This window comes from Anopheles coluzzii, chromosome X (genome assembly GCF_943734685.1).
Source record: "Anopheles coluzzii chromosome X, AcolN3, whole genome shotgun sequence".
NCBI classification, from domain to species: Eukaryota; Metazoa; Arthropoda; class Insecta; order Diptera; family Culicidae; genus Anopheles; species Anopheles coluzzii.
In genome coordinates, this window is record NC_064669.1 from 25,984,543 (window position 1) to 25,999,731 (window position 15,189).

A 15,189-nucleotide genomic window follows, 5' to 3' on the forward strand; every position below is an offset into this window, starting at 1 on the left:
GGTTAAAAAATACCCCAGCGACGTTTCAACGTGCAATGAACCATGTACTAAGAGGATACATAAGATCGATTTGTTTTGTCTACTTAGACGATATTATTATAATTGGTAATAATTTAACATCACATTTAGAAAACCTGGATAAAGTGTTGAAAAGATTAGCAGCTTGTAATTTAAAAATTCAAGCAAACAAATGTGAATTTCTGAAAAGAGAAACAGAGTTCCTAGGTCATTTAATAACTCAAGATGGAATAAAACCTAATCCCGATAAAATTAAAAAAATCCTCGAATGGAGTCTACCTATGAATCAAAAGGAAATCAAACAATTCCTAGGGCTTACTGGTTATTACCGTAAGTTTGTGAAAGATTATGCTAGATTAACAAGACCCCTTTCAAAATGTTTAAAGCAAGGTGCTAAAGTAGCGTATGACGAGGAAGATTATAAAAAGGCATTTGAAGAGCTAAAACATATTATTGCTTCTGATCAAGTCCTTGCTTATCCGGACTTTGAACTGCCCTTCATTCTCATTACAGAAGCAAGCAACTTTGCATTGGGAGCTGTTTTGTCTCAAGTTCAAGATAATTGCGAACGGCCTATAGCATTTTCTAGTAGAACACTGAATAGTACAGAATCCAACTATCCAGCAACAGAAAAAGAGGCCCTAGCTATAATTTGGGCGGTTAAAAAATTTAAGCCCTACCTTTACGGGAAAAAGTTTACGTTAATCACGGACCATAAACCTCTTACGTTTATAAAAACATCTTTTAAAAATTCGAAAATACTGAATTGGCGTTTAGAGCTAGAAAACTTCGACTATGAAGTAAAATACAAAGAAGGAAAAACTAATGTGGTAGCAGATGCATTGAGCAGGAGGACTGACCCTGACAAATCTATACGAGATATAAATGCTTGCTCCATTTCAGACTCGCCAAGAAGTGGAACAAACCGAAGTAGCGAAACGATTCATTCTGGGGATATATCCGGCGATTACTTTGTTCACTACACAACAAGACCTGTAAATTTGAATCGCAATCAGCTTATATTCAAATTAGGAGACACAAATGCGATTGTTAAAGAAACACCATTTGTAAATTTTCAAAGAACTGTTATCACTCAGAACGATTTCGATTCAAGTAATGTCAGTTGGTTTTTAAGCATGTACCACAACGGAAAGCAGACCGCTATTTTTGCTGCAGAAAATCTTATGCAAACGATTCAGGAAACATTTAGTAGCCATAATTTCACAAAAGGTCATTTTGTAGTTACACCAAATATGGTAGAAGATGTAACAAGCATTTAGAGACAAAATTTTCTCGTTACATCGGAGCATGACAGAGCACATAGAGGTATATGTGAAGTAGAATATCAGTTACGGCGATCATATTTCTTTCCCTGCATGCTAAAAATGATTAGAAGTTATGTTAACAGCTGTGAAATTTGTAGTAGTCATAAGTACGAACGGAAGCCTTACAATATAAAAATTTCACCCAGACCGATTACCCATAAACCATTAGATCGCGTTCATATGGATATTTATATAATTAATAAGTGTAGTTTCTTATCAATCATTGATTCATTTACAAAACATCTACAAATGATGTACCTTAAAAACAAGAATATAGTACAAGTTCAAAAGAAGTTAGCTACTTATTTTTCAATCATAGGATTGCCTAAAGAAATCATAACAGACCATGAGACCACGTTTATGTCTGTCCAACTAAAAAGTTTTTTGTCGTCGTTAGGAGTCTTGTTGCAATATGCATCTTGTTCAGAATCGAATGGGCAAATTGAAAAAACACACTGCACAATAACAGCAATCATTAATACAAATAAGAATAAGTATGAAGGAGCAGATACAAGATCTTTAACAAAGATTGCTGTTACCCTTTACAACAATAGCGTGCATACGGCAACGAAATTTACACCCAAGGAATTGTTGTTTAACAATTCTAATAGTGTGAATCCACCAGAAATATCTGGAAAAGCACAAATATTATTTGCTGCGGCATATAAGAATATGACAAAAGCTGCAAAGCGCCAAACCAATAATAATGATTCAAAATGTGCCCCTCCAACATTGGAGGAAAGGGAAGCAGTGTTCATCATGCCTAAACTAAGAACAAAGATGCAACCAAGAGCAACAAAACTCATTGTAAGAAACGTACTGGACAAAACATTTGAAAATGCTAGAGGAGTTCAAAGACATAAGCAAAAAATCAAGAGGTTGAAGAAGTACAATTAGCGAATTCTTTTGAACAAAATTTGAATATTGATAAACAAACAATACTTTTGTAGTGAACGTAATTTAAAGGTACTTTATCACTTGAAACTAATAAAACGCGAATGAAATTCTGTTGTAAGGCTGCGTAAGGTTAGGTAATACTAAGTTGAATTTATTATAACGTTTTTATCCTGTCCTATTATCTTTGTACTGCTTATCCTAATCGGACGAGGACGCCCGAGCTTTACCCCCCGGAGAAGTAATAGATAGTGTGTTTATTATTATATGTTTACATATAAAACGTTCAAACACACCTCACCATCATATGACCACCTTATTCAACTGACGTGTTGCACTGTCAGTTTGATGATAAACGCAGGCTTCTCAATAAAGTCATTATTATTCCGATCGTTAAAATATATATATATATATATATATATATATATATATATATATATATATATATATATATATATATATATATATATGTATATATATACATATATATATATATATATATATATATATATATATATATATATATATATATATATATATATATATATATATATATATATATATATATATATATATATATATATATATATATATATATATATATATATATATATATATATATATATATATATATATATATATATATATATATATATATATATATATATCTATAAGAGTTGGGCAAAACGCACAAAAAAGCGGAACTGGGTCCGGACGATTCCAACAAACTACAGACACAGTTCCGAAGGGTAGGTTCAATCCTATAAGCCGGAACCGTCCGGAACCGTCCGGAATCGTCTGGAATCGACCGGAATCATCCGAAATCGACCGGAATCGACCGGAATCGTCCGGAATCATGCGGAATCGTAGTCAATCGATAGTAGTTGTGAGTTGTCAGTTGTGAATGTGAGAAGCCAGTGTCTTACTTTTCCCTGATTTTGCTACAGTGTTTTGTTAATTCTTTCGCTTTTACTCCGTCATTTTACTTTTTAGAAGAAAAAAATGTTACAACTAGGGTAAGTGTTGGTTATGGCTATAGTATGTCATCAAGATACCGATTTTACACCTGTAAAAATAAGTATTAGGTAAAATTTCAATCTTCTTTATGTTTTTATGTAGCCTATAATGTGTAGAACACGAGGGTATTTTTTATTTTCACTCAGTGTTTATCAAAATACTAGAAAATTTCAATTTAAAATTGCATCTTAAGGTACCAATTATGGCAATAGTGTTCCTAGCAATTCGCCATAGCTGTACCAATTGTGGCTGTATGCTAAAACTCGTGGATATTTACACCAAAAATTACTTTTTGACATTGTTTTAACTGAAATCTAGTAATAATAAGTTCACTGCACCAATATAAGTATATAACCACCATTAAATACGTAAAATTAACAATTTAATATATCCGTTTTCTATCACTTGTTTTATTGATATCCACGCTCAATTAATCACACAATTGATGGGGCTAATCCTAAAAAAATACGTACACCTTTCTGATGACACCTTACTTTGACACACACCTAACAATCCTTCATATCACCTGGAAGCTATACCGAAGCCAGCTACCGTTTCAGCGCGATACGAAGATAAGCACAAATTAGGGTGGTCTGTTTGAATTTGTTTAAATGAAGAATCGTAGCCATCGTTCAATAATCTTCTGACCAAGATACTTCTGGCCAAGACTAGCCCTAACTATCGATCAGGGAAGAACAAGAGCGCATTTGGCAATAAGCCAACACGAGCGGCTTCAGATTTCGCTTTCTTCGTATGAAAGTCATTCAAGGCTGTATTATTTTGGTGAAACTGATTCGATTTCATTCTACTGACTATTCCACTGATTACTGATTCATACACTTTACAAATAAATTATGCTTAAAACACATACAGTGGAGCGCCGTTTATCCGGGCTTCTCGGGACTTTAGTTTGCCCGGATAAGCGAATAACACGAATAATGAGTCAAATAATATATTTTATTACCAATTCATGGTTATTTTTTGGAATTTTTTCTAGTTTTTGTTAAAAATAATCCAGTTTTTATTAACTTCATGTTTTTTGAAAGAAAATTTGATAATTTTCCATGAATTATAGTGTTTCTGTTATGACAAACTGCTCTCATAACCGCTTTTTCAAATATCCTCCTCATAATGCAATGTCACTTTTGTATTGAACTGTCATTTCTCAACAGCACGGATAAACGGAAAGCCGGATAAAAGGTACCCGGATAAACGGCGCTCCACTGTATTAACACTTAAGATTGCGAAAATAATGAGAAACCCGAGTTGTTCACATGTAAACAGTGGCGGATCTAACGGTAGGCGGACTAGGCGGTCGCCTGGGGCCCGCCGATTTAGGGGCCCCGTAGATCGCCATTCTATAGTATGCCGTATGGACAGAGAGGCCCCCGGAAGGATGGCCGTTGGGGCCCCGAGGCTGGCGAATCATTTGCACCCCCCCCCCCCGTCAGCAAAAATTTTAGAACCTATGACTGATGATCGAAAGGGCCCCCGACGGCATTTCAAGTTTACTGTTCAATATCCCAACAGCAAGTTCAGTGCCGCCCCCCCCCCCCCCCCCCACGCCCCAACAACAATTTCCATTTACGTGGGGCCTCTACTCATCTTTCCGCCTAGGGCCCCCGATACCCTTAATCCGCCACTGCATGTAAACTACGCGCTACGACTAAAACGACAGTGGTCAACAAAGCTTCCATAGCGTACTGCGATATTTGGTACACCGAGGGTTAATTGTACCAATTATGGACGTGATTGATGTGTAGTCGTTAAATAACTAATATTTTGCACCAAAATGATGATTTTGAGATAAAACAATGGTTAGGTGCATGAAAATCGGTAATATCCTACAGTGCTGCTCTTAGCAAAATGGTAAGAGATACCAAAAATCTTGGCAACACATTTTAAAAGGGTGATATTTAACAAACGGAAGTAACCAGCATGGAACTGATGAAGCACAAATGTGTTAAAATATTCATAATTGAAATGAAAGATCCTTCCCTGGTTTAAGAATGCAAATAGACTGTTTTAGAGCGAAAATAATGTTCGGCAATAGCCATAATTGGTGCTACAGCCACAATTGGTACACTTACCCTAAACGAAATAAACTAAATTTAATCAACAAACCCGTCAATTAGAGTTATACCACATATGTATCTGAAAATCTAAACTTAATAAAATAATGCTTATGCTACAAACTTATAATATGTATTTATATATATATATATATATATATATATATATATATATATATATATATATATATATATATATATATATATATATATATATATATATATATATATTGCACCTGTAGTTTGTTTGTTTATATTTACACGTACATATGCGTCGTGAGCTTTCTCGACGTTAACAACACGGGTTGATGTGATGTGTCTTCTTTTACGTCGAAGAGCATGGCTCCTCCTTCTAAGTAAATTTGTGTTTTTTTGTATTGATACTTTTCGGTTGCTTACTCCCAAAAAAAAACCCATTCAAGTCACCACACTTCCTCGATCCGTCTTATATGACTATGCGTTTGGCAGATTGAGAAAACATGTCTACAGTCGACTTAAATAAAGAAGGCGTGGCATCTTTTCCCATGATAGGTGCAAATTGCGATTACTCTTTTACTCATGGACTTTGTGTAAGCATGTTAATAACATCATATGTGCCCTCTCATTCCTGCACGTCTTTTATTGCTTCAGTTTTTAAACAAATTCGAGGTTCAATAACGCTATTCTCTCATTTACAGGCACGAATGCTAATCGTTATTTTCAAATACTACTTGAGCGATAGCTGAATAACCACACTGGCTTCAGTGTATATCGGACGTTGGATGTTATAACCTGCGTGTACGAATGAACTTTTTGTGATCTTTGGTACTAAAACGTGTTCCACTCGCAAAAATTAAGCAGTTATTACTATCCAGAGTAACCAATTCAACAGTTCAGTGCACTTCCAAGTTCAACGCTCAGAGATAATTACGCGTACGTTTTTGTGTGTGCATTTGTGTGGTTGTGTTAGTTTGTAATATTGTTGATTCGTGTTATTAAATAAGAAATAATGTGAATAATTTTAGCAGTTCATTTTATTACATATTTCTGAACATGCGTGCACGGTGAGTTGCGCATGAGTGTCAGTGTTTTTTTAAAGGGGAGTTTCATCCTCTTTTCTTCAGTTATGGTATTAATCTGCTCTGTGTTTGTATTACAAAGTGAGGGTGTGAAATAAAAAAGTATATTCGAGAATTATTACCAAGGTTATTATTTAAACCGTTCCACATTATGTTATGCTTATCAAATTTTATAAAAAGTACAATCAATCAACAAATCAATTCTTCTACCAAAATTGTATACAAAAGCAATCAATCCCTAATCCAGAAACGTCATACACTTGAGAATTGAGAAACCCACGATGATTAAACACAGCCTTTTTGTAAGTTCATATCTCTTTTCCGTTCCGAGCCAGTGTCAATCGTAAATGTTTATGCTTTCGTATTTTAAAATCCCAAATAGATCACAGATACAGATACACCAATTGTTTTTCTTTGGCACAACAACAGTTGTCGATCTATGCCGGATTATACCACTAGTGGGCTTGGCTTTCAGTGACTGTTTGATTACCAGCAGAATGATAGTCAGTCCTGCGTTTCAAGGCACGGTCTATTCTGGCCTTGAACCCTAGACAGGCATGTTGTTAAGTCGTACGAGTTGACGACTATACCGGAAGAAAATATCCCACTAGAAAAACACAATCATAATTTTAAATGTAAAATTCAAATTTTCTTAAGAAGAAACGAACGATGGTTAGAATATTTTCAAAGTACAATTGAAATAAATGTTAAAAATATATATGTTTAAAAACACATAGTTCTAGTAATTAATCAAATAGTGTAACAATTTTCAATTATTTGTATTTACCTAAACCTTTGATGATCTACTTTAGCTAAGGCATGTTAATCACAATATATCAGATATTTTGTATTATTTCTCAAAGTTTTAGAATAATTATATAATAATGTATGAGCATTATTTTAGCAGTTTCATACTTACACTCAAGGAAAAATCATGTTGAACAGCAAAACAGTAGATATTTAGTACAAAAGCTATCCACAGACCCCAGCTATGCTCATTGGCACACTGGCAAAATTCTACATAAATAAGAAACAGTGTATTTTTAATAATATTTTCCATAAAAAAACAATACTATAAATGTATCAATAATTAATTGTATAAATTCATAATATTTCCCAAAAAAAAAAAAAACAAAATATTGATATGATATATGTTATGAAAAATAATGTTCAAACCAATGCAATAATACATCTGATAATGTTGTTGAAAGATCGTAGAAAATACAGCTTAAGTTATCACTAAGCAATTTATCATGATTTTTCTAGCAAAGTGGTGAAATGCGAAAGAGTAAAAAGTGTTAATTGTATTGTGTGTGCTAAAATTTGCTACTTGGTAGTGAAAGACTATTTTCTGTGAAACGTTCTTAAAAACGGCCGTCAAAATCGTCCTCCAGTGGCATATTTCGGGCAAAAGCCCATTTCAGCATATCAACATAACTGGTCTTTCAGACATCGAAAGGCCAGGCAGAGGTGTAGACGGAACAACTGAAACTGGACCCGATATGACGGTCCCAGTCCAGCGAAACTCGTTGGCGGTTTTACAACCGCCTAGATCGCGATTTATGATTACTGATATCCTTGCTGGAAGTGGTACAACTCCTCCATCTAATACCGGGTCGTCCGATGTTGTTGATAGTATAGATTTAATGACAAATGGCTCAAGTGAACACCTTTCTATCAACCTTGGGAGTGTTGAAGCATTGTCTGGCAATATCAATTCGACAGATATATCTCCTATTCCCGGAATAATCAATGGAAGCACCAATGGAAGTGAAGGACGCACGCCGAGCCCACCCAATTGTCCAAGAGATCTTAGTATTTGTCTACCCACACATGGATCGTCCAGCATTCTGCACGCCAGTAATAATCCTCTTGCGTTGCATGCCGCTGCAGCTGCAGCAGCAGTAGCTGCTGCTGCCGCGGTAAATACCGGAAACGATGACGAAGCTCAACACAATCAACAACAAAAATCTCACCATCCACATCATCATCATCCACATCACCAACATCACGGACTTACAGCTCATACACTTGCAAACCATGGGTTTATAGGCGATCATGAACCGGAGAGTGATAGCGATGATAGCTGCCCAATGGATAACTCAAGTATTTGTAGCAACGGTGAGTAAACGGATCATGAATAGTACCGTAGTGATGTAGCAAAAACGTAGATCAAAAGGATTTAAAAAACAAAACTTCAAAACAAACCGAGCCAAACTAAAAATAGCCAAAAAAAATAATTATGAAAACACCCACCCACATTCCCACACACACTCCCACACACACCCACACACACCCACATAATATATATATATATATATATATATATATATATATATATATATATATATATATATATATATATATATATATATATATATATATATATATATATATATATATATATATATATATATATATATAATTGTGACGGTTAGACTTGAGAAAAAAAGCATTGCTGTTCTTTGCGGCACCACCTGTTGTCACACTCCTCATTCCGTGACGTTATACATATATATATATATATATATATGTAATATGTATATATACATATATATGTATATACATCACTTAAAGCGCCGTGTCATATAAATTCGCATATAAATAATCTTGAAAACAAATGAGGTAGGAAAGAGAGAACGAGAACGACATGTGCTACGCCGCTTATCGCAATGAAACAAAAGAGTAATAACAACGGCACGAGAAACTGTCGCTCTCATCACTCTCTTGCCATCGCAGCTCACGCAAAAACTGAGTTTATATATATATATATATATATATATATATATATATATATATATATACATATATATATATATATATATATATATATATATATATATATATATATATATATATATATATATATATATATATATATATATATATATATATATATAGATATATATATATATATATATATATATATATATATATATATATATATATATATATATATATATATATATATATATATATATATATATATATTTATATATATATATATATATATATATATATATATATATATATATATATATATATAGATATATATAGATGTATATATATATATATATATATATATATATATATATATATATATATATATATATATATATATATATATTTAGGAGGGATATAGGAATATATTTCTAGGAATATAAATGAAAGGTGTACTATACAGCAATCAATGCCGAAAAGTACTATTTTCCATTTTTCGCCTCGCCATCATCTCAGGCGTGTTTTATACATCCATCTTACTGTTCATCCATAAATATGTTTATCGTTCGATAAATGTTTCTTTGGTTTTAGATAGTGTGCCATCATCAAATTTATTATTCTTTTTCACATACCATGAAATGTTAATTATGTTACACATGTTTTACAAATTACGAACACAATCAGTACTGTTTGCAATTTTCGATGTATTTATCCATAAAATTATAATGAATTATCCACTCTGGGGAAAAAGGCCTAACTGTATTAAGTCCATCTCCAGTTTGTTTGAAACGAATTAAGTTTGCAAACAATTGGATTGATATTAAACCTGTTTCCAGTGTTACAGTTGAATCTTTTCATTTCCAGTCGTCACAATAACGGAATGCAACTTTGCTCGTGGCATTACATAAAAATAATAAATTTAAAAACATGATCTTCTATATATTTGCCCATCCACGACGATCAAAACAGGAGTTTAACAAAAATGCTGCTTGGGTTTGAGATAAACAGGCGTACGCGTTAGGTCAACGTAACAGAGAGAACTAAGCATAACTTAAATTGTTTGGGGGTTCATTACATTTGATTTTTTACTAATTTAATAGTCAATTATGTATTTAGAAGGAATCCGGATAACTTATCGGTAAATATATTTTTTCTTCTTCTTTGGCTCAACAACCGATGTCGGTCAAGGCCTGCCTCTACCCACTTGTGGGCTTGGCTTTCAGTGACTAAATGATTTCCCCCCATAGCAGGATAGACAGTCCTACGTATGGCGGCAAGGTCCATTTGGGGATTGAACCCATGACGGGCATGTTGTTAAGTCGTACGAGTTGACGATTGTAGTACGAGACCGGCGAATATATACAAACTATTTTTGTAAATGAAGGCAAAAACCAAAGTCTAAATTCCATGCAGCAAACCAATCAACTTACGGTGTTCACTTGTTTAGTTACGATTAAACGAAGTTCAGATAGCCACCAGTACGTGAAATCTTTACTTACAGTTGAATGAAGCAGTATTGTTTATTGAGCTCGAAAATGGTATAATAGGCAGTTATGGCAACTCTACACCAAGAAAAAACACAACCCTGCATAAAATTTTGATTCTTGTTAAATATCAATGAAATTGAAAAAGAAGCTTTTTTGTAACATATGCATATTCCGAAAATATATATATACATATATATATATATATAAATATATATATATATATATATATATATATATATATATATATATATATATATATATATATATATATATATATATATATATATATGTATATATATATGTATATATATATATATGTATATATATATATTTGTATGTATATATATATATATATATATATATATATATATATATATATATATATATATATATATATATATATATGTATATATATATATATATATATACATACACAGGGTGTTCGAAATAAATTTGACAGTTTCTGAGGGAATAGGAAAGGATTTTTTATCAAATTTATGTGAAATATTAAAAAAAAAATCTACAAAGTTTAGATTACCATGTTTGCCGCATTTTTTATTCGAAGTACCCCCCATCCGCGTCGATGGCCGCCTGCACCCGCTTCCGGAACCGCGCGCAAGCCCGGACAACCATGTCTCTGGGGATGGCCGCAAACACGGCCTTTATTCTGGCCACCACCTCCGCCTTGGTATTGCAGGACGCCCTGTTGGTGTCCCGCTCAACTGTGCCCCACATGCACTGCACTGTGCCCCACAACTGTGCAGGGGAGCTGGGTGGTCAAACGTCGGTGCTGGTGTATCGGTCGAAATTGGCAGTAAGCCCAAGGTGGATTAAAAATATCAGGTGGTGGATTAGGGCCTTTGGGGGATCGCCATAGTTAACCATTGGTTTCCGCACACAAAGCTTAGCAAATAGAACAGATTTCTTTATTATTATGTGCATTTTTGTGTGTCTATTGATGTTATCGAAAAAATGAGATATATTAACAAACGATTTGATGATTTGTGAAAAATAATGGTTTTCTAAATTTTTATCTCCAAAAATGTCGAAAACACAATGAATTATGGAATAAATTCACGGAATAAAACAAAATAACACACATTAATCCATGTTCTAATGTTTAATAAGAACTCGCAAAGTCCAAAATATATTTTTAAAGAATATTTATTCGAAAAAATTGGGTAGATAAGTTCAATGAACAAATTTAATAAATGTAAACAAAGTTTGAATCCTGGGGACCTTACGTCAAGTGACGAATTGTCAAAATGCACTAGAGTCCACCACCTGATATTTTTAAATCCACCTTGACCATGCCATACGGCCGTAAAAACACGCCAATGGCTCACTCACTGGCCCGTAACTAGAGAAAATGCATTATATATATATATATATATATATATATATATATATATATATATATATATATATATATATATATATATATATATATATATATATATATATATATATATATATATATATATATATATATATATATATATATATATATAAATCTATATATATGTAATCGATTACTTTAACTCATTCACTTACAACACAGCATAAATTCGGCAATATAATTAATAAATAAACTGTACACTGACCAGCGAAATGAAAGTCCATTTCAGAGTAAACAAACACACGCATCCACATCTTACACAAATATGTTTCACAACAAATGAACTTAAACACACAAGTTTTATTGCTTCCTTTGCACAATTAAAAACATTTTGGGTAGATACATGTTGAGTAAATGATTTACCCGTGCATAAAGAAAACTGACTTTAACAAACATTGAAGTGGCCGCTTCTGTAGATGTGTTTAACCCACCAAACTGACTGTTTTTTGGCTTTGTTCGATGCAACTGGATTTTTAGTACAGGAAATTGGTGGCGTTTTCGGCATCTTGGTTATTTGGGATTCCAATCGTAATTATTCGAAATATTGTAATTTGTGTTGAAAACTCGAAATATGCACCTACAACAAAATATATATATATATATATATATATATATATATATATATATATATATATATATATATATATATATATATATATATATATATTAATATATATATATAATATATATATATATAATATATATATTAATATATGTTAATTATATATATAATTAATATATATATATATATATATATATATATATATATATATATATATATATATATATATATATATATATATATATATATATATATATATATATATATATATATATATATATATATATATATATATATATATATATATATATACATTGTAAAAGGGAGAGAGAGAGAGAGAGAGAAGCGGAAAAAGAGAGAGAGAGAGAGAGAGAGAGAGAGAGAGAGAGAGAGCACATCATAGCAAAATTGGTACTGTTACTACGTTAAAATAAATATTAATATGAAAGTCCTTTTCAAATACCTTAACACTCATTCTTTAGTACTGATACTGATGCTGTGAAAATACCCGCTGTGTATAACAGTGGTTTTATTCTTATTTCATGTTGTAGCCGCTCATTTAGATTTGAGTGATTCGTGAGATACTCGGCCAGAGCATTGATTACGTTCGACGAAATCCGTTTCGGCGCTCAGTACAAAATGAATTATGTTCATTTAAACATATATTTACAACCTCCAGATTCAAGTGTTCAAATACAAAATACAGCATGTCTTTGCGTACCCATATGTGGTACTTCTCCGTTTATATCAAGCACTTGAAATCTTGCCGGAGCTTCTATGAACCCTGTCACCGGCAACCAAAAAAACATCATATTCCAGGCAACCGGGTTACACGGGTAATCAGCGACTATGAAGGCTTATAATTTTTTAATGCGTTATGGAATATCGACGCAATATACTGAAGATAATTTAATATACTTATACAGTTTCTATAACTGTGTATAGATTGATTCAACTCGCTATCGTTTTTACTACGCATGCGGCGAGGTTCTGACCGTTCCCTGAAATGAAATATTTGCTTAACCTTTTTCTGTAACGATGCTAATAAATGAGCAACAATCTATGCGGTGTTCTAGGTGAAGTACTGTAAATTCTCGTTGTGTAAAATGATAATAATGCGTAATGCTGGTAGGTGTTCAATCAATATAACATCCCACGCGGAGGTACACTGGTGGACATAAAAATAGGAACTTTTTTCTTTGACCGAAAAACATAGTTCTTGTCGGAAATATTTGGTAGCCCTGAAAAGGACTGTTTAAGTGGTTGTTAGGAGGTGGTGTTGCGGTGTTCCACAGAGCGGAAAAATATTCTAACGGTCAATGTGTTGACCGTTATTCGCTATCACTTCCTCACAGCGTAGGGCCATATAGTCGATGAGGTTACGGCATTCGCTTCTGTCTATGCGTTTCCGCATAGCCTTGCAGCGTCTCCATAGCGAATCGGCAGAACGTGCATGCTTGTTCTTAAGCTGACGCTTGAGAGTTGACCACAGATTCTCAATCGGGTTGAAGTCTGGACTCAACGCAGGCCACGGTAGAACTTGCACATCCTCGTTTGCCAAAAAACATTTAACTAATCGCGATGTATGCTTTGAGTCGTTATCGTGCTGAAAGATGTAATGCTCTTCGTCTCCGAATTTTTGTCGGGCGTGTGGCAACATCTTACGACGTAGTATGTTTCTATACCCTTCCGAGTTCAGTGTCCCTTTGATACGGAACAAAGGACCCGGGCCGTGCCAGGAGAAGCAACCCCACACCATTACGTGGCCGCCTCCGTGCTTTAGGGTTTTTATAGTATTTTTTGGATGATACGCCTGTTTAGGAAGGCGCCAGACGTATTTAGTGCCGTCCGAACCATCCAGATTGATTCTGGACTCATCCGAAAAAATGATTTTCTCCACCAAAAGATGGATGCAGCTAAATGTTCTTCGGCAAACCGAATGCGCGCTTCTACATGGTGCGGCATTAGCTTACGAACCTTTCGTGGTTTCCGGGCACAGAGCCCACCGGCGTGTAAACGGCGCGACACCGTTTTCGCCGAAACTTGCAATCTAAGCTCCTGCTTAATACGATTGCAAGTTTTGAAAGGGTCCGCCCTGATTATCTTAACCATCTTCGCGTCAACGTCGGACGTTGTTTTTCGCGGACAACCTGTGGATTTACCCGTAGCCTCGCTACGAATGGCGTTGTCCATAAACGTCCGCGAACGGCCGAACGCCTTGCAGATGGTTTTGATAGGCACGTTCTCACGATACAAATCCTGAATATGTTTCCGCTCCTCTGGAGTGCAGTGCTTTCCGCGACCCATGATGAACTTGTGGAATTTTCAAATCGCAAACTTTCACCTTTACCACTGAATGAAGAATGAAGCGCAACACGGTTTGGATCTCTTTTTATACTACCGAAAAACGCTGCTGTTACTCAAAACTCAGATAAGTAGCGCACCACAAATGCGAGTATAAAAGGCAAACAAACAGCAATTGCAAATTCAGTACGCCTCGAACGTTAGGCGAAAGAACTCCGCAGGAGCCAAAGCCTCTCTAAACCATACTAACAACAACATACGCCTCGATCTGTTGGCGATAAGAGGCCAACGAACTCCGCAGGAGCCAAAGCCTCTCTAAACCATACTAACAA

At 34.1% G+C, this 15,189-nt stretch overlaps 2 protein-coding genes across 6 annotated transcripts in view; both read left to right on the forward strand.

The window, feature by feature from the left end:
• LOC125906716 (uncharacterized protein K02A2.6-like) overlaps nt 1-15,189 on the forward strand; it is a 417,738-nt gene that overhangs the window by 202,836 nt on the left and 199,713 nt on the right. The gene's annotated exons all lie outside the window — the stretch shown is intronic.
• Nucleotides 5,991-15,189, forward strand: part of LOC120953740 (homeobox protein B-H1-like) — a 113,541-nt gene continuing 104,342 nt past the window's right edge. Inside the window, exons 1-2 of one of the 4 annotated variants that reach the window (XM_040373971.2) lie at nt 5,991-6,510; nt 7,651-8,505. In XM_040373971.2, coding sequence (XP_040229905.1) covers nt 7,887-8,505 — 619 coding nt within the window. In that variant the 5' untranslated portion in view covers nt 5,991-6,510; nt 7,651-7,886. The other 3 variants (XM_040373980.2, XM_040373961.2, XM_040373997.2) reach the window with 3 other exon arrangements.